Source organism: Sapajus apella, unplaced genomic scaffold, assembly GCF_009761245.1.
Source record: "Sapajus apella isolate SASKATOON/1434 unplaced genomic scaffold, GSC_monkey_1.0 scaffold29, whole genome shotgun sequence".
Classification (NCBI taxonomy): Eukaryota; Metazoa; Chordata; class Mammalia; order Primates; family Cebidae; genus Sapajus; species Sapajus apella.
The window spans coordinates 8172968-8191495 of record NW_022436969.1 but is presented as its reverse complement, the minus strand read 5'-3'; the positions used below and the strand labels follow the sequence as shown (position 1 = coordinate 8191495).

At 39.5% G+C, this 18528-nt stretch overlaps 1 protein-coding gene across 1 annotated transcript in view; it reads left to right on the top strand.

The window, feature by feature from the left end:
- The window catches only part of RIOK3 (RIO kinase 3), a 27370-nt gene extending 14384 nt beyond the window's left edge, over positions 1 to 12986 (top strand). The window contains exons 8-13 of the mRNA XM_032293199.1: positions 4799 to 4996; positions 6301 to 6460; positions 8027 to 8107; positions 8200 to 8289; positions 9518 to 9625; positions 11025 to 12986. Coding sequence (XP_032149090.1) covers positions 4799 to 4996; positions 6301 to 6460; positions 8027 to 8107; positions 8200 to 8289; positions 9518 to 9625; positions 11025 to 11132 — 745 coding nt within the window. The 3' untranslated portion in view covers positions 11133 to 12986. The remainder of the gene's footprint in view (positions 1 to 4798; positions 4997 to 6300; positions 6461 to 8026; positions 8108 to 8199; positions 8290 to 9517; positions 9626 to 11024) is intronic.
- Positions 12987 to 18528: the final 5542 nt, after the last annotated feature.

Genomic DNA, 18528 nt, shown 5'->3' with positions numbered 1-18528 from the left:
CCCAGCTAATTTTTTGTATTTTTAGTAGAGACGGGGTTTCACCATGTTGACCAGGATGGTCTCGATCTCTTGACCTCGTGATCCACCCGCCTCGGCCTCCCAAAGTGCTGGGATTACAGGCTTGAGCCACCGCGCCCGGCCCGCCATTTTACATTTTAAACACCTTACTTTTGTCACAAGGGCTTAGGTAAAGAATGACATGGGAAGGGAAATATTTTTTAAGTGAAGCCTGTTTAGAGAATGTCCTTAAGCCAAGAACATTAGATCATCTGGTTACTTACCATTGAACCCAACCTGCAAGGCACCATCTCAGCTATTCCTTTATCTTAATACCATTTACAAAAATGTGATAGATTACAGAAGTTGTTGCAGTTTTTTTTAAGTTTAGAAGTTATTTATTGTGTACTTAAGAGGATTTAAGTGTTTATTGGTCAACTCCTTTTCTTTAGTTTTCTTAACTACTTAACTAGTCTTTCTTTTTAGATAAGACATATACGTATAGTTATATATCAAATTATACTGTTAAGTCCCAAAATGAATAGGATAAAAATGAATGTTAGGACAAAACTTAACATTTGAGCTTACATTTTTCAAGCTATCTGGAACAAGTTACTAAAACTCATTTAAAAACTGAATTTCACCTTTTAGGTTTTTTTGGGGGGCATAAAAGAGATCATATTTGATAATACCTGGTAATAACCTTAATGATCATTTCTTTTTTCCTTATGTTGTTTTCTTTTTCTCTTTGCAAATCTCAAATGAAGGGTCAAAGACCAGACAAATATTTTTAAATGGTACAGGTTATTTTAAAGTGAAAGATTACTCATGGTGGTAAATTAACACTACAGAAACGAGTTAAATGAAAAGTAGCTTTCATATTGCCTATCCTCACCCCGTAGGTCTTTTCTACTGAGATAACTGCTGTACGCAGGTTTTAGTCTTCCAGAAATATTTTTTACCATATATTTTTTATTTTGTTTATACAAAAGAGATTATATTCTATATTCAGGGTTTTATGTAATCTATATTCTAGCTTATGCCACACCCATTTTTAAAATAATACATTCCATTGTGTAAATTCCTTTATGGGAATATCATCATACATATACCTTGGTATGCTTTTGCAAACATATCCTTAAGCCAAGGTTCTAACAATGAAATTGTTGGGGTGAAGACTAGTATGCATTTTTCCCCTTTTTGTTAAATAGTGGAAGGCCTCATTGAATGGAGAGTATCTGATTTTGCTCACTGTTTGGGCCCCTGAGCTGATTATTGTAGCAAGCATATTTCTTGATTTTTTTTTTTTACTTAAAAATTGCTTTAAAATTTAGAAAACTTTTTCTTGTATGTCATCCCAAAGGCCAAAATTTTTAATTTGTGTTTATCTTTAAATAGAGGAAATATAATTTTCCCTACTAACTAGTCGATCTGCAGGTTGTGTACATTCTGAATGTTGGTAGATATTGCCTAATTGCCTTATAAGAAGGTTCACCAATTTATACTGCCGCCAACAGTATAAGCTTCTTTTCCTCTTTTTTTTTTTTTGGAGATTGAGTCTTGCTTTGTCGCCCAAGCTGTAGTGCAGTGGCATGATCTCGGTCTACTGCAACCTGATTTCCCAGGTTCAAAGGATTCTCCTGCCTTAGCCTCCTGAGTAGCTGGGATTACAGGCTCCCACCACCTGGCTAATTTTTGTGTTTTTAGTAGAGGCAGGGTTTCATTTCACCCTGTTGGCCAGGCTGGTCTCGAACTCCTGACCTCATGGTCCACCCGCCTCAGCCTCCCACAGTGATGGGATTACAGGCATGATCCACTGTCCCCAGCCCAAAGCTCTGGTTTCTATCACTCTCAGGTTGGTCAGGCAATCAACAATTATTCAAACAGTAATTTGTGCTAATCAGGGAATAAAATATAAGACATGTTTCTTACTCTCAAAGAGCTTAAGCTTTAGTGAAAAGCGGAACATTACAGTAAGAACCATTATGGTCAATGAAAGATAATTATATAATAGAGTGCACAGTTATACAAATGAGACCTCATATGGGATAGGAATAGAAAATTGACACAATAATTGCCAGGTACATTCAGGGAAGATACCAGTGAAATTGGATCTCAGTCTGGATTTTAAAAGTAGGTTAAAAAAAAATCCAGTGTTGAGTATAAAAAGCTAGTTGCAGAAATATACATACAGTATATCATCTATTTAAATTTTTTAAGTCATACAGAAAATTACATAGAGAGATGTTTACTTTATAGATGCTTGTTGATACTTATATATTATCTTTTGAAAGAGACTAGAAATGCTAGAAATATAGCATTTATGATAGTTATTGCCTTTGGTGAGTTGAGATGGGGAATGGTAATCAGAGGGAACTTCAGCGTCATCTGTAATGTTTCATTCTTTAAGAAAAAGGCTAAGGGTGGAGGGTTGACGCTTAGGCACTGAGAAGATTAAGAAGGTATATGTTCAGAGGGTAGTAGGAAGTAAAGCTGCGTAAGGAAACTGGAAATTGATGAGGAGGACCTTAAAAGCTAGTCAGAGGGATGTGTTATTTGCTAAGAATCGAATTTTTATAGTAGAAGAATGACAAGGTAAATCTTGTAAATTGAATTTGATCCTAGAGTCCAAGTAAGGAATCTCTTGTTTGGTATTTTTGCTAAGGCCTCTCCTGTGTGGTTAAACTAGTCCAGTGACAAGGAGCTTATCTCAAAATCTGGCCTATTCTGTCATAATGTCTTTTAAGTTATTAGAGATTTCTTCTCTGAATAGAGGCTCTAATCTGTCTCCCTGAAAACTGAGTCATCTGTTAACCAAATAGTTGAGCAGCTGTCATGTACCAGGTACAGGTACTCTTCTAGGTACTAGGGATACAACAATAAATGGTACAAGGAAGGTCTCTACCGTAATGGAATGTGCTTCCCCCGTCCTCAACCCTCCTCCGTGTCAATAATAAACAAAAAATATCAGATATGTGCTATGCAGATAGTTAAAATAGGATGATGTCATAGTAACAGGCTGACTAGCTTTATCAGTAGGACAGGGAAGGCTTCTCCAATGAAGTGACATGTAAATGACACATCTAGGATACATCAAAGATCAGGTGGATGGGCATTTTGAACTGGAGAACAGCTAATGCTAATGCCTTAGGACAGGTACAAAGTATCTTTGAGGGGGCGTAAGAAACCCAGTCTGCCTGGAGCTAGGTTGTGAACAGGAGAGGGGGCTGGAGGAGTAAGCATAGGCTGGACCGGGTAGGATTTATTAGGCCATGGTAAGGAGTCTGCTCTTTAAACTGCTCTGGGAATCAAAGCTATGAGTTGATTCTTATTTTCAAAGATTGCTGCGTGGAAAATGAATTATAGGCGAAGAGAAGAAGCAGTAAGATCAGTTAAAACGTTATAGTATAAGTGAGAAATGGTGAAGGTTTGGACTAAGGAGAGTGGCAGCGGAAGTGAAGAGTACGAGAGCACTGGTGTGTGTTTTGAAGGCAGAGGGAACAGCACATGCTGTTGGATTGGATGTGGGGCCAGAGCAGCTGAAGGTGGTGCCATTTAATGAGGTGAGAGCCTGGGGAAGTGTGGAGTGAGAACTCAGCATGAGTTTGTTTTGGGCATGTTGAATTTGAGATGCCGGGTAGACTTCTAGGTGGTGGCATGTAGGAGTTGGATAAATGGGCCTGAAGTTCTAGGGAAAGTTTCTTAAAACCAGGTGAAGGACTTTAACCTTTTGAGACTAAATGGGAGAGGAGGAATCAGCTGGGAGAATATGGTACAGAAGGAGGTGGATAGTTTTACTCAGATTCTGTCTTTTGGAAATACAGTTCCTTTCTTTCCCAGATTAAGATCCTATCAGATATCTAAAGGTAAATATTGTTTCTCATTCCATCCACCTTTTCATTCCGACTGCCAACCATCAAGACTGAAGCTCACTACTGGGGGACTATTGCCATAGCATCCTGAGTCGACCCCACACCTGTGGCCTCTCCCTGAGCATTTCCATGCTGACAGTATAATTCTTTTGATCTTCATGAAGTGTGCATTTGAGAGAGCCACACTCAGAAGCCCTCACAATTCCCCACCACCTCCAGCAGTTTGTCTAGGCTCTTCACAGATGTACCTCTGTCCCGCCCTTTAGCTCCAACTTTTTTCATTTTCTCTCCAGCCAGGCCTTAACTATAGTGTTTGTTGTTCGTCAGACATGTCCTGTGATTTCCTGCCTCTGCTTTTGTTCATGCTGTTCAAATCCTACCCATTGTCCTGTTTCTGTTTCAGATGGCACTTGTGCCATGAAGTCTTGCCTGACCTTTCCAGTGAAAAGGGAACTTTCCTATTCATGTACTTCTTTCATTCTCTGCTGCCACTTCTTGTAGACTTGTGGGGCGCAGGAACCCTTTTACTCACATTTATGTCTGCTAGGAGTGAAAGAGTTATTTTTTAAAAAGCTGTTTTATTTATGCTTTTATTGACTTTTGCTCCTGAACATATCAGAGAGACTGTAGCCTATTTTCAAGTGTGTATGTCTTCATTGTATCTCAAGCTTGATTCCATAGTCATTAAGTAAAGAACATTATGTTACGGATGGTTGAAAATTGGTTGACAATTTATTTGTAAGTATGTTTTATTTAAAAAATCAAACCAAAACCTAAGGCTTTATTAAGATCCAAAACCTAACTTTAAAAAGCCAGACTTGACACTGAGAGAAGGTAGATCTAATTTAGTGTTACAGAGTCTTTATTTTGAAATTGTTGTTCTTGTGAGCTGGCAACTTACACTGACTTATTTTTTTTCTTCCACTTAGCATGGAGGATGAAAAGGAAGATAGTAAAGTTATACCTACAGAATGTGCCATCAAGGTATTTAAAACAACCCTTAATGAGTTTAAGAATCGTGACAAATATATTAAAGATGATTTCAGGTTTAAAGATCGCTTCAGTAAACTAAATCCACGTAAGATCATCCGCATGTGGGCAGAAAAAGAAATGCACAATCTCACAAGGTAAAGAAAATATTGTGCTAGACATAATCTTGGGTAAATACCTTTTTGCATTAGGATAAAAAAATCCATGCTTGCTTTTAAATTCATTTGTGGAAATAACAAAAGGGCAGGCGTATAACCTCAATTCATACTTTTAGGATGAAAAAGACATTTTCTTTTTTCTTTCCTCAGTAAAGCTTGAAGGAAATTGGGGCATTCGCCGCCTTAGACATTTTATCACGTATCTAAATGCCATTTTTAAATTGCTTTTATTAAGAAGTAAAACTTCCAGCATCCAATTAGGCTTCGTATTAAAAAAAGGCTTCTTTTTTGTTTTAGAAAATGTTTATTACATTTAGTTTAATTTTGTGGGAGTAAGGTCTTACCAATCAAATTACATTTTAATTTTTATACTTGTATCTGAATTTTCTAAGTAATTTATTTTCTGTCAGATAATTTATCAACCAAGAAATTCAGTAATAATCCTTCTCATTAAAAACCTTTCCATTATCTTAATCTTTTGAAAGCTTATTTTTAGTTTGTTCTTTTCTAAAGATATTTGCTTTCAAAAGTAATTACTTATATATATTAGTTACAAAATTCCTCTACTGAGAGTTCCTTACTAAAAAAGCCAGGCATGGTATGCACATGTACTCCCAGCTACTTGGGAGGGTGAGATGGGAGGATTGCTTGAACCTAGGAGTTCAAAACCAGCCCAAGAAACATAGTGAGACCTTGTCTCAAAAAAAATAAGAATAAAAAAAAGTAAATTCCAGGTAGAATCATTGTCTAGAAGGTCTTGCTGTCCTCCAATCTCTTTTCTATACTGCTGAGATTCCTGCCTTTCTTAAAATTCTTCAACAGTCTTCTGTAGTGGAGCGTGCCTGTGTCCGTAGCTTCAGCCCACATTGCCCTGCCTCCTACTCACAGACCCAGCTATGTTGATTGATATACATTCCCCAAATGGACTGTGCTCTTGAACACCTCCCTGCATTTTCTTGCACTGTCTTCATCTGGCTAATTCCTGTTCCCCACCTCTTCTTCTAATAAGCCATCCTTGGTGCTATGCTCCTGTAGCTCCTACCCATACCTCTGCCAGTGCATATGTCACGTTGCATTGTACTTGTCTCTTTACTTGTCTGTCATTTCCATCGGTCCATCAGCTCCCTACAGGCAGAGGATGTGTTTTATTGTCTTTGTATTTCCACACCATCAGGGTAGAACATAGTGCCAGCTCATTGCAGGCCCTGATTAGATATTTATTGAATAAATGACATAATTTCTCCTTCTGATCTGTATATTCTTAATCATTTCTTTCTGTATAGAATGCAGAGAGCTGGAATTCCTTGTCCAACAGTTGTACTACTCAAGAAACACATTTTAGTTATGTCTTTTATTGGCCATGATCAAGTTCCAGCTCCTAAATTAAAAGAAGTAAAGCTCAATAGTGAAGAAATGAAAGAAGCCTACTATCAAACTCTCCATGTAAGTTGTCCTTCTAAAAGCATTTACACACCGCCTTTAAAAAATATTTCCTCTAAACTTTAAAAAAATTTCCTTAAAGAGGCCAGGCATGGTGGCTCACACCTGTAATCTAGAACTTTGGGAGTCTGAGGCGGGAGGATCACTCGAGCCCAGGAGTTTGAGACCAGTCTGGGCAACATGGTGAAACCTCGTCTCTACTAAAAATACAGAAATAATAGCTGGTCGTGGTGGCATGCACTTGTAGTCCCAGCTACTCACGAGGCTGAGGCAGGGGAATTGCTTGAACCAGGGGGGCGGAGGTTGCAGTAGTGAGCCGAGATCGTGCCACTGCACTCCAGCTTGGGCGACAAAGCGAGACTCTGTTTTAAAAAATTAAAATTAGCTGTGCATGGTGGCACACACCTGTAGTCCCAGCTACTCAGGAGTCTAAGGTGGAAGGATCACTTGCACCCAGGAATTTAAGGCAGCAGTGAGCTATGATTGTGCCACTGCACTCCAGCTTGGGCGAGATATAGAGGAAGACCCTATCTCTTTTAAAAAAAAAAACAAAAAACAAACAAAAAAACCAAGTTCCTAAAATAGTGCTGTTTCAAGGTGCTGTAATAAAAACAAGAAGTTTGTGAAGGAACGTTAACACTAAAGAGTTGTTTTTATATCAATATGTGTGTGTCTTAAATAATTTTAGAAAACTCACAGACTTAACCAGGGAAGTCTTTATTGCTAGGATTAGTGACGTAGTACATGAAGCTATTTTTCACAAAACTTCATTAAATAAAATTTGCTGTTACTACATTTAGCAGAGAAAGTGCCTCATTAGTTTGTGTGCTTTCTTGAATGTTATGGTTTTTTGTATTTGTTTTTGTTTTCAAATAAGAGGCGGGGTCTCACAATGTTGCCCAGGCTGGTCTCGAACTCCTGGGCCCAAGCCTCCCAGAGTGCTGGGATTACCGGTGTGAGCCACTGCACTCGGCCATTGAATGTTAATAGCTTTAACAGTGAAGGAAAGAAACAGGTTTGGTCTCATCATAAGAATATGATGGAAACTGAAAATAGTAGGAAGTGCAGATGTTAAGTTGGAAGGCATGTGTCGGGAATCTTGAGAAAGCTACATGTTTTGAAATAGCAACTGAATTCAATCTGAGGACCTTCTAGGTTGAGAAAATACTCCTAATACTGCCATTATCCCTCTGTGTTTTCGGAGAAACTTAATGTGCTACTTTATGCAGTCTGCATGAAGCCGTCATGTAATGCAGCAGTTGGTGTAAATATGGAAATGTTAATCCAAATTAATTTTTAAAGATATAACTAGAAGGGTGATCCACTTTGCCTCCAAAGGAAAGCATTGAAAGGAAAATCAAGTGTTTTTCCGGCCTCTGGGAGGTGGGGTCACTGGGGAAGAGATGAAATAGTGATGAACCTTTCCTATTTAATGCTATTAAGGGTGGCAAACAAATGCATTAATGCTGATTTCTACTATAAGAGTGGGGGTGTGTCATCATCAATAATATAACTGTATAATGCCACTTAGTTTATTCATTTCCTAATGTGAGCCTTTCCTCTTCACAGTTGATGCGGCAGTTATATAATGAATGTACACTTGTCCATGCTGACCTCAGTGAGTACAACATGCTGTGGCATGCTGGAAAGGTGCGGAGAACATTTGGTTAATGTTCAGATTTAATTACTTTGAGTAAATTTTTAAATGTAAATACATGAGTCTGTGTTCTGTATTGAAATAGGTCTGGTTGATTGATGTCAGTCAGTCAGTAGAACCTACCCATCCTCATGGCCTGGAGTTCTTGTTCCGGGACTGCAGGAATGTCTCGCAGGTAATTGTGTAAACCAATATGCCTTTTTTTGGAAGTAACAGCTGCAGATATTTTTCTCATTCCTAAGATAAGAGGACCATATTCTTAGAAATTGAAGGAAGGGATACTGGCTGCTTTCAGGACAAGGACAAGGATATAAAGATCAATTTGTCAAATTTCATTTTGCAAGAATTTGATTCCATGTCTCACAGTTAGGTAAAATGTTCGCGGCACAGTGGGACACACCTGTAATTTCAGCATTTTGGGAGGCCGAGGTGGGTGGATCACTTGATGTCAGGAGTTCAAGAACAGCCTGGCCAACGTGGTGAAGCCTCATCTCTACTAAAAATACAAAGTTAGCCCGGCATGGTGGTAGGCGCCTGTAATCCCAGTTACTCGGGAGGCTGAGGCAGTAGACTCGCTTGAACTTGGGAGGCGGAGGTTGGATTGAGCCAAGAACGTGCCACTGCCCTCCAGCCATCCTGGGCAACAGCAAGACTCCATCTCAGAAAAAAAAAGTTGAAGGGAATAAGTGAGTGTTTTGACTCCTTGTATTTAAGCAGTCAAGTAGACATTTAATGTGTGCATAGTGGTTAAACAGAAGCTGGTGTATAGTGTGCCTGCATGCTTGCTGCCATTATTACCATTAAAAGAGGGACAGACTCCATTGTGGGACAGTGTCTGATGACTGTCACCATGAAGCAGGGTAAAAATAACTAAAAGGTTAGTTTATTTTATATATATATATTCATAAATGTGTGTGTATGTATATATTGGGGAAGATAAAATTCAGTTAAGCACAGAGTTGGGTCATACTTGTTTGGCATTCCTAAGGGAAATGAATTGTTGGCAGTAGATTTGGGTAGGAATGATCTTTCTAAAGCATAGAATAACTTCATATTGGACATAACCTCTGAGCCTGTTTGAAATTTTTAATTCATGGAGTTTAGTGAAAGCATTCTCTTTACGTATTCAAAGCAATGCCAAGTGGTTTTATATATACCACTCATTTTTATAGCTATAGGAGGTGCAGTGGGATGAACTAAATTCAGAAGGCAGAGTGGATATGTGAGAGGATGAAAAGCAACTAGAACCTGAGAATAGTCCAGCTTGGAATTAGGAAAATCGATGGTTGAAAAATGATGGAAGGAATGTAGTGGGATCTTTTTGTAAATATGCTTCTTCCTGTTTTTAGTTTATAAGAACCTTGCTAGTACTTCTAACTGACGTTCTTGTATTTCCTTACTAGTTTTTCCAGAAAGGAGGAGTCAAGGAAGCCCTTAGTGAACGAGAACTCTTCAATGCTGTTTCAGGCTTAAACATCTCAGCAGATAATGAAGCTGATTTTTTAGCTGAGGTATGTGAGAAACAGCTGTTTTTCACCTTGCTGGTCATGCAGAACTGCATAGAGGAGATAACTGAAACTCAGAGCTAGTTTCATCCGCCCCTTCCCCCAAAACAAAATTAAATTGAGATTTTTCTTTTCTTGAGATGTTTTTGTTTTTTTCTTCCTTTTTTTTTTTTTTTTTTTCTGAGCCTTGTTTTGTCACCCAGGCTGGAATGCAGTGTTGTGATCTCAGCTCACTGCAACCTCCATCTCTGGGGTTCAAGTGATTTTCCTGCCTCAGCCTCCCGAGTAGCTGGGATTACATGTGTGTGCCACCATGCTTGGCTAATTTTTGTCTTTTTGGTAGAGCGGGGTTTTGCCATGTTGGCCAGGCTGGTCTTGAACTACTGGCCTCAAGAGATCTGCCCTCCTCAGCCTCCCAAAGTACTGGGATTACACGTGTGAGCCACTGTGCCTGGCCTGTTTTTGTTTTTTTTTTAATACTTAAAATTCAGAATACACACACAGCAAAACATTTATTCAAAGAGGGCACCATTTGGCTAAGATGGGCAAACTACATGTTTCCAGTAGACTCCTATTTCCCTTATTTAATGAATGAGGAAGGTGATACAAAAAGCAGTAACATGTGGTCCCTGCCCTTTACTGAACATAGAAAGTTAGAAGTGGCCATCCTTGGAACTACTCAGTTATTATAATATCAGATCTAGAGAACCATGAAAAAGCTTTCTCCAGAGAAAGTCTCTTAAAATTAAAGAAAATCTAAAAGGTGAAATAGCAGTTAATTATTCCCAACATTATACCAAAGCAGAGAGGGGGATTGCTGAGTCTGTTCCAGAACTACCTAGGATGACTTGAGTTTGGTTAAGCTGTGCTGGCAACTAAGGCTAGAAAGAAATAACAAAAAGATGGTAAATTCAGCCTCCAGAACAATACAGTTGATCAGTAAGTAAGTGATACTGTTGTTTGATGAATGGTGGAATTTTCTTTTTCCTGTTTCCTGAATGTTTATAGAATACATTTTAAAACATAGCTGATTCCAACTGCTAGTTGGATAAAGATAGTAATTTTAATCCTTGTAATATAATCAAGTAAAAAAGATACATATATATGACTATATGTGTACACATGCACACACACACACATGTATATAGTAATTTCAACTCAATCATTAGGAATAACCTAGTTTGTAAGAGAGTAAAAATTACTGGCCCAGCCAGGCATGGTGGCTTACTCTTGTTATCCCAATACTTTGGGAGGCCAGGGTGGGAGGATCTCTTGAGCCCAGGAGTTTTAGACCAGCCTGGGCTACATAGACTCCAAAAAAAAAAAAATTACTAGCACAATCTAAAATATGGCTTCTGTGAAAAGTAGAATTTTGACAAATGGATTCATTGTATTAATTTTGTAGATAGAAGCTTTGGAGAAAATGAATGAAGATCACGTTCAGAAGAATGGAAGGAAAGCTGCTTCATTTTTGAAAGATGATGGAGACCCACCAGTACCATATGATGAATAGCACTGATACCCACTGCTTCAGTGTTAACACACACACCAGTGATTGTCAGCTGCCAATAGCAAATGAAGTTATGGGTGACCCGAAATACCAAAACATGAGGAGTGGACAATGGTGCTTCTGTGCTTTTTCCCCCTTGTAACCCATGTGCCAGATGTGTGGAATTTTTAGCTCAGCATTGAGAGAATAAAATGTCACTACCTCTCATCTTATGGACAGGAACATATAATTCTTTAACAGCTATAGGTTATCTGGCTGAAACAGACCTTATTTTATGTGACTTGTGGTGTAAAATGTCTTGATTAATTTTTTAAACTTAGGTAACATTTCCAAATATGGGAGGAAAGGACAGATGTGTTTACAAGGGAGGGTTTCATTACAACATATTTGCTTTATTCACCTCCCTGTTTAGTGTTGAGTCTTTCCTTGAAGATTTTATTGGCCCAGAATTAGCCTTTCTCAATTATGTTTCCAGACTGTGACCATTCTAAAGGAAAATATATGTTCTTTATTGGGTAAAACAAATGGAAATTTGGTTTCAGAATGGCTGACAGAAATAGACATAAGCAATGTAATTTTTGTCGATATATCATGAACAGAATTCGTTTTCCATACTTATATCTAAGAAAAGGCATCATAGGTTTCTGAAAGAGATAAATATATAACAGCTTTTTAACTATCCAGTTAGCTTTCAGTTTTTCTACATTTAGGTAAAAAGATTAGGATATAACTCATGGTGTGGCTGATCTACATTTATCATAAAAATGTAAATTATCTGGAAGGACAGAATATAAGATTTAAACATGTGTGATGTATTTTAGTTAATGAGGCAAAATTTAGTTTACAGTTCACTAAAACTGTGCACTTGATTGATTTTCAGAGAAATATAGCAAAATAATTAGAAATACTAAATAATCAGAGGATGAAAACTGTGTATAAAACAATTTAGGAGCCAGGAGTGGTGGACCACACCTGTAATCCCAGCACTTTGGGAGGTTAAGGTGAGCAGATCACTTGGGGTCAGTAGTTCAAGACCAGCCTGGGCAACATGGTGAAACCCCGTCTCTACTAAAAATACAAAAATTAGCTGGGTGTGGTGGCACTTGCCTATAATTCCAGCTTCTCAGGAGGCTGAGACAGGAGAATTGCTTGAACCTGGGAAGCAGAGGTTGCATTGAGCTGAGTTCATGCCACCGCACTCCAGCCTGGGTGACAGAGTGAGACTCTGTCTCCAAAAAAAAAAACCAATTTGGATACCAAATTAACCAAGTAATTTGAGCTACCTGGCCTTACTTTTAATAGTTTTTAGTACGGGCTGGACGCTACTTTTAAAAAAGCAATCACTGTACTAGGAAAGTGTATTGGCTTTGTTAGGACTGAAGTTCATAACTTCAGTGTAATCATTCCTCCTATTACTGAAATCAGATTGGAACCACTAAAGATCCAAACCTTCTGTCTGGTAATAGAAAGTAAAAATCTAGACATCCTTTATATTTGAAAGCTGTTTTTAATGTTATGTTAAATTGCCAAATATGTACTTTCTAGAAAAATATTTATTTTTGTTTTTGTTGGATAGCTTTTAATTGCATTTCAGTGAAGTGTGATTTTGGGTAGATGCTCATTACGTTTTTGAAAGGTTTACTATTCCAAAATAAAGATTTAGATGACTGGTGATATTGGCTTTACAGAAATTTCAGAGAACTAATTTTAAAAACCATTAGCATTTAGAACTTTTTTTGTTTTGTTTTCTGACATATTCTGACAAAGAGCAGCAAACCACTGCTGTGTGGCATTCTTGGAGTGTGCTATGAATGTGCTTTTTAAGAAATTAAAAATAAAGAGATCATTTTAAAATTGGTTCTTTGTGTGGTATCTTCCTGTTCCTTATATTAACTTATGTCCTGGTACCAAGTTGCCCTTTCTGTATAAAGTTAAGCAGTATTATTTTAAGTAGATTATTCCCCCTCAACTTCTCATAGTTAGATTTCAATCTCAAATGGCCTACTTCACATTGCAAATAGGTTTTCACCCCCCTTATAGATTAGAGAGTAGATTTTTTTTTCATAGTAGAAAAAGAAAGTGCAAAATGTTGGTTTGCTAAGTAAATAAAAAATCAAATACAGGCTGGGCATGGTGACTCACACTGATAATCCCAACACTTTGGGATTCTGAGGCAGGAGGCTCACTTGAGCCTAAGAGTTTGAGACCATTCTGAGAAACACAGTAAGACCTCATCTCCACAAAATATTAGATGGGTGTAGTGGCACATGTCTCTGGTCCCAGCTACTTGGGAAGCTGAGGCAGGAGGATTCTTTGAGCTCAGGAGGTCACGTTTGCAGTGAGCTATGATCACATGACTACACTCCAGCCTGGGTGACAGAGAGACTTGATCTGTAAATAAATACATAAATACATAATAAAATTAATGGAAAATATATAAAATATGGATATAGGGATATTTTGCCTCACATTAGTTATCAAAATAAGGATGACTATAGATAATTTTTATGTTAACAAGATAATTACCGGTTTCCTTTTCATAAAAATTAGTTTTTTTACAAAAGTAAGACATTTATTTGAATTTAAATATTATAGGAATTTAGAAATGTTCAAGTCAAAGTCCCTTGGCCAGGCACGGTGGCTCAGGCCTGTAATTCCAGCACTTTGGGAGGCCAAGGCAGGCAGATCATCCGAGGCTCAAGAGTTCAAGACCAGCCTGGCCAACATGGCGAATCCCTGTCTCCACCAAAAATACAAAAATTAGCTGGGCATGGCAACACATGCCCGTAATCCCAGCTGCTTGGGAAGCTGAGGCAGGAGAATTACTTGAACCCAGGAGGCAGAGGTTGCAGTGAGCCAAGATCATGCCATTGAACTCCAGCCTGGGCAACAGAGAGAGACTCTTTTATTTTCCAATTTGTTTCTAATGTAAAATAATACAAGGTTGCATTTGAAATAGCATTACTTTCACCATCCTAAGTGTTCCAACTTTCTTCCAGATTCGGCTAGCTTTTTGAGGAGTTAAGATCAAATTCAGTAGATAAGAAAGTGGCAGATGGAGGAGGGGAAGGTGGGGTATTCATTACAGAATAAATGAGTGAACTACTACTATCTGAATGATAGAACTATCATCTAATAAATGATAGAACTATAGCTCTATAAACTTAAAGGAAAAAAGTCTGCACCACAGGTCTCGGCAGCTTGGGCAGTGGGAGGAGCAGCAGCAGCTGGTGAGCCCAGCTTCCAGAAAGCTCTGGTTTTGCCATTGCTTGTATGCACCCGGCAGGCACCCTCCTTACCACCAACATGCCCAAGAGGAAGATCAGCTCAGCCAATGGGGCCATGAAGGAAAAGACCAAGAGGAGGATTGGCACAGTTGTCTGCTAACCCTACTCCGGCAAAAGTAGAAACAAAGCCCAAAAAAGGCAGCAGGAAAGGAGAAATCTTCAGACATAAAAGTGCAAACAAAAGGGAAAAGGGGAGCAAAGGGAAAACAGGCTAAAGTGGCTAACCAAGAAACCAAAGATTTACCTGCAGAAAATGGAGAGACAAAAACTGAGGAGAGTCCAGCCTCTGATGAACAGGAGGGAAAGGAGCCAAGTGTGAATAATGTGACGTACCATGTCTTATCCATGGTCCCTGTCTCTCGTCTTGTACAATAGGAGGAATTTTTTTTTTTTTTTTTTTTTGTGACAGAATATTGCTGTGTGGACCAAGCTGTAATTCAGTGGTGTGATCTCGGCTCACTGAAACCTCTACCTCCTGGGTTCAAGCAATTCTCCTTCCTCAGCCTCCTGAGTAGCTGGGATTACAGGCACCCGCCACCATGCCTGGCTAATTTTTGTGTTTTTGGTAGAGACTGGGTTTCACCATGTTGGCCAGGTTGGTCTCAAATTCCTGAGCTCAAGTGATCCACCCGCCTCAGCCTCCCAAAGTGCTGGGATTACAGGCATGAGCCACCGCACCCTGCTGATTTTTGTTCTTTTCAAAGTCAGTTCAAATTATGTACTTGAAAATGGTTATGAAACAAGTAGAAAGGAACCAGTAAATAGGGGAGACAGATGTAAAGAACTTATGGATATAAAGATGTGTTTTTGGTAAGGAAGGTTATAAAGGAAAAAATTTATATAAAAAAGGATCTTGTATAGTAAATTCTTCTTCTAAAGTAAAATGATTGTTTAGGAAAGAAGGAAGTTTAGGATGAGTTAGAAATGATTGTTTTGATCCAATGTTTTGAGCCTTTTAACATCTTTAAAAAATATCCTCAAAATCAAAATTTTAAATTATGTCTCAGATTTAGTCTTATTGCTGGGGATTATTAAAGCTATAAAAATTAATCACTATAAGGTCAAGGCCATAGAATCTTTTTACAGCTTTCAATCAGACCATGAACTCCGGTATCACCACTTCTAGCCCCTTGAAAAGGTTCTTGGCTGAGCACGGGGCTCATGCCTATAATCCCAGCACTTTGGGAGGCTGAGGCAGGTGGATTACAAGATCAAAAGATGAAGACCATTCTGGCCAACATGGTGAAAACCGTCTCTACTAAAAATACAAAAATTAGCTGGATGTGGTGGTGTGCACCTGTAGTCCCAGCTACTTGGGAGGCTGAGGCAGGAGAATCGCTTGAACCCAGGAGGCAGAGGTTGCAGTGAGCAGAGATCGTGCCACTGTACTCCAGCCTGGCAATAGAGCAAGACTCTGCCTCAAAAAAAAAAAAAAAAAGTAAATTTCTATTAATCCTTGTGCTGTTAAGTTACAGGTCTTTGCCACCCGGATTCACTGATCTCATCTGAATTGGGCACTGACTTCTGCCAGTATCTGATGCCAAACTCAAGCCAACCAAAGCCTCATCTTTATACCTGGGCAGAGGTGACAATCAAAGTAAACTACTTTCATGAGACACAGTGACAGGTCTGTATTCAAACCATTAAAATTCCTTTAATAATTTTCCCTGTATCTGAATTAATAATTTACTCTATGCCTTCATACTAAATAATTTAAATATCTAGCTGCCTGTGAACTTGCTTTCCTGTCATTTTCAAAACTAGACGGGGCTTGTGACCTTTTTGTTTAAAATGTTGTCAATTCTTTACATCTTGTTTTATCTCCGGAATTTGAAACTATTCAACCCTTCCAGTCCCTGGGCTATCACATGAGATTGTAAGGGTCAGTTCTGAGGGCTAAAATTAACTCAGACACCCCCAGATCAAGAATGGGCACACCGACACCTCAACAGCTCAACAACAGGCTTGTGTTTTGTATAGCAAATTTCTGCACGCCCAAATGACAGTAGCTCAGTGCATAGAATTTATCGATAAGTCCATTTTATAACCTCGCCTTTTGGCTTTTGGCTCTTATATTGCTCGAAAGGGGTTTTAAGGTTAATGAGTGCCTGCCCACCTTCATTCCCATCTGGTCTAGAATGTTTAATTGGCAATAAGGTTTTCTGACTCTAAGTCCCATAGCAGCCCCACTAGGGGACATGAGAGATCCAGGTCCAGTAGCATGCCATGCCGGCACCAAGGGCCAAAGTAAAAGCTCGGCCATCGACATCGCCCTCCTGGGATACATTGACAAAAACAGAGAAAATATAAACTAAAAAAAAAAAAAAAAAAGTATAAGCCCCCAACAGAATGGCTCTCCCTCTTGGCCAAAGGGAATCCAAACAACAGCAACCACAACTGCCTGAAAACCTAGTTCAGGCCGTGACAGGAAGCTGGGAGTCAGTCAGGCCTCACCATACCTTCCCCCACTTTGGAATTCAGGCACAACTGACCAAGCAAAATGGCTTCACACCTTTGGAAAGGAAAACCTTTCAGCTGCTTCCATAGGGAATGCTGTTAAGGCTGCTCTACTTTCTATTACCTGGTTTTAGTACTTTTAGGTCTGTTAATGGTGATCTTATTATTGTTAATATTTGGCCCATGCATATTCGACTTCCTTATAAAGTTTGTATCTTCTAGGTTACAGCAGTTCCATGTAAAGATGATGGCGATGCGAGGATTCCGGCCAATTCCTGTCTCAGCATGGGACTCTCCTGCTGATGCTGGGGACCCTAAGACCAGGCAGCCGGAGATTTCCAATTTTTTGGTAGGCATGGCCAGCACCCTTAAATCAGCAAGAAGAAGACACAGACGACTAACTTCCTTCCTCATCAACTCTTAAAAGTAAGGGGTGGAAATCTCTGAAGGGGGACTGAGGTAGGAAAAGCACTGGGTGCTTACAGGAGGATGGAAGAATCCAAACAAGAGCTAGGCAAAGAAGCTGCAGGATAACACAAAACCAAAAATGAGGAGAAGGCTGGGTGCAGTGGCTCACGCCTGTAATCCCACCACTGTGGGAGGCTGAGGAGAACAGATCACCTGAGGTCAGGAGTTCGAGACCAGTCTGCACAATATGGTGAAACCCTGTCTCTACCAAAAATACAAAAAAGTTAGCTGAGCATGGTGGCACATGCCTGTAATCCTAGGTACTCTGAAGAATCGCTTGAGGCCAGGGGACAGGGGTTGCAGTGAGCCAAGATCATGACACTGCACTCCAGCCTGGGCAACAGAGTCAGGGTGACATGTCCACGACTCTTTGGGGCAAACTGAAATCAAGGAGAAAGGGGGTGGTACCTGGGGTTGGGAGGCGGGGGGGGCCTGAAATCCCCCCTCTTCCAGAATGAGTAAGGATTATTCCACCCCCTAATTAAAGAAACAGCCACAAAATTAGAAACCCATTTGTGTGCGCTCATTCTCACCAACATGCCTGCACTTCTATCTTCACTGCATACTGTCACTTTGCAATAAAAGCTTTTTGCATTTCCCTTCATTCTGACTTTCTGGAAAAGGTGTCAGGAACCTGGAAAATGACTAGGGTGAGGATATCACCAGCATCTGGAGACCCTCCTGAATGTTCCGGCAACAGTAGGGGAAAAAAGCAGAAATCACCCATAGTACAAGACAACCGCCATATACATTACTCCTGACACTTGTTATATACGTATGTACATGCAAATGTGGAAAGAAACATGCATTCAGACCCGGCACAGTGGCTCATGCCTGTAATCCCAGCACTTTGGGAGGCTGAGGTGGGTGGATCACCTGAGGTCAGGAGTTCAAGCTCAGCCTGGCCAACATGGTGAAACCCCGTCTCTACCAAAAATACAAAAATTAGCTGGGCGTGGTGGTGCGCACCTGTAATCCCAGTTACTCGGGAGGCTGAGGCAGGAGAATCACTTGAACCCAGAGGGCAGAGTTTACAGTGAGCCGAGATTGAGCCACCGCAATCCAGCCTGGGCCAAAAAGCGAAATTCCATCTCAAAAGAAAAAAAAAAAAGAGAGAGAAACATTCATTCAAACATAAAATGCTTCTGAAATGAAAAAGCAGGTTCCAAAACAGTGATACATAGTCA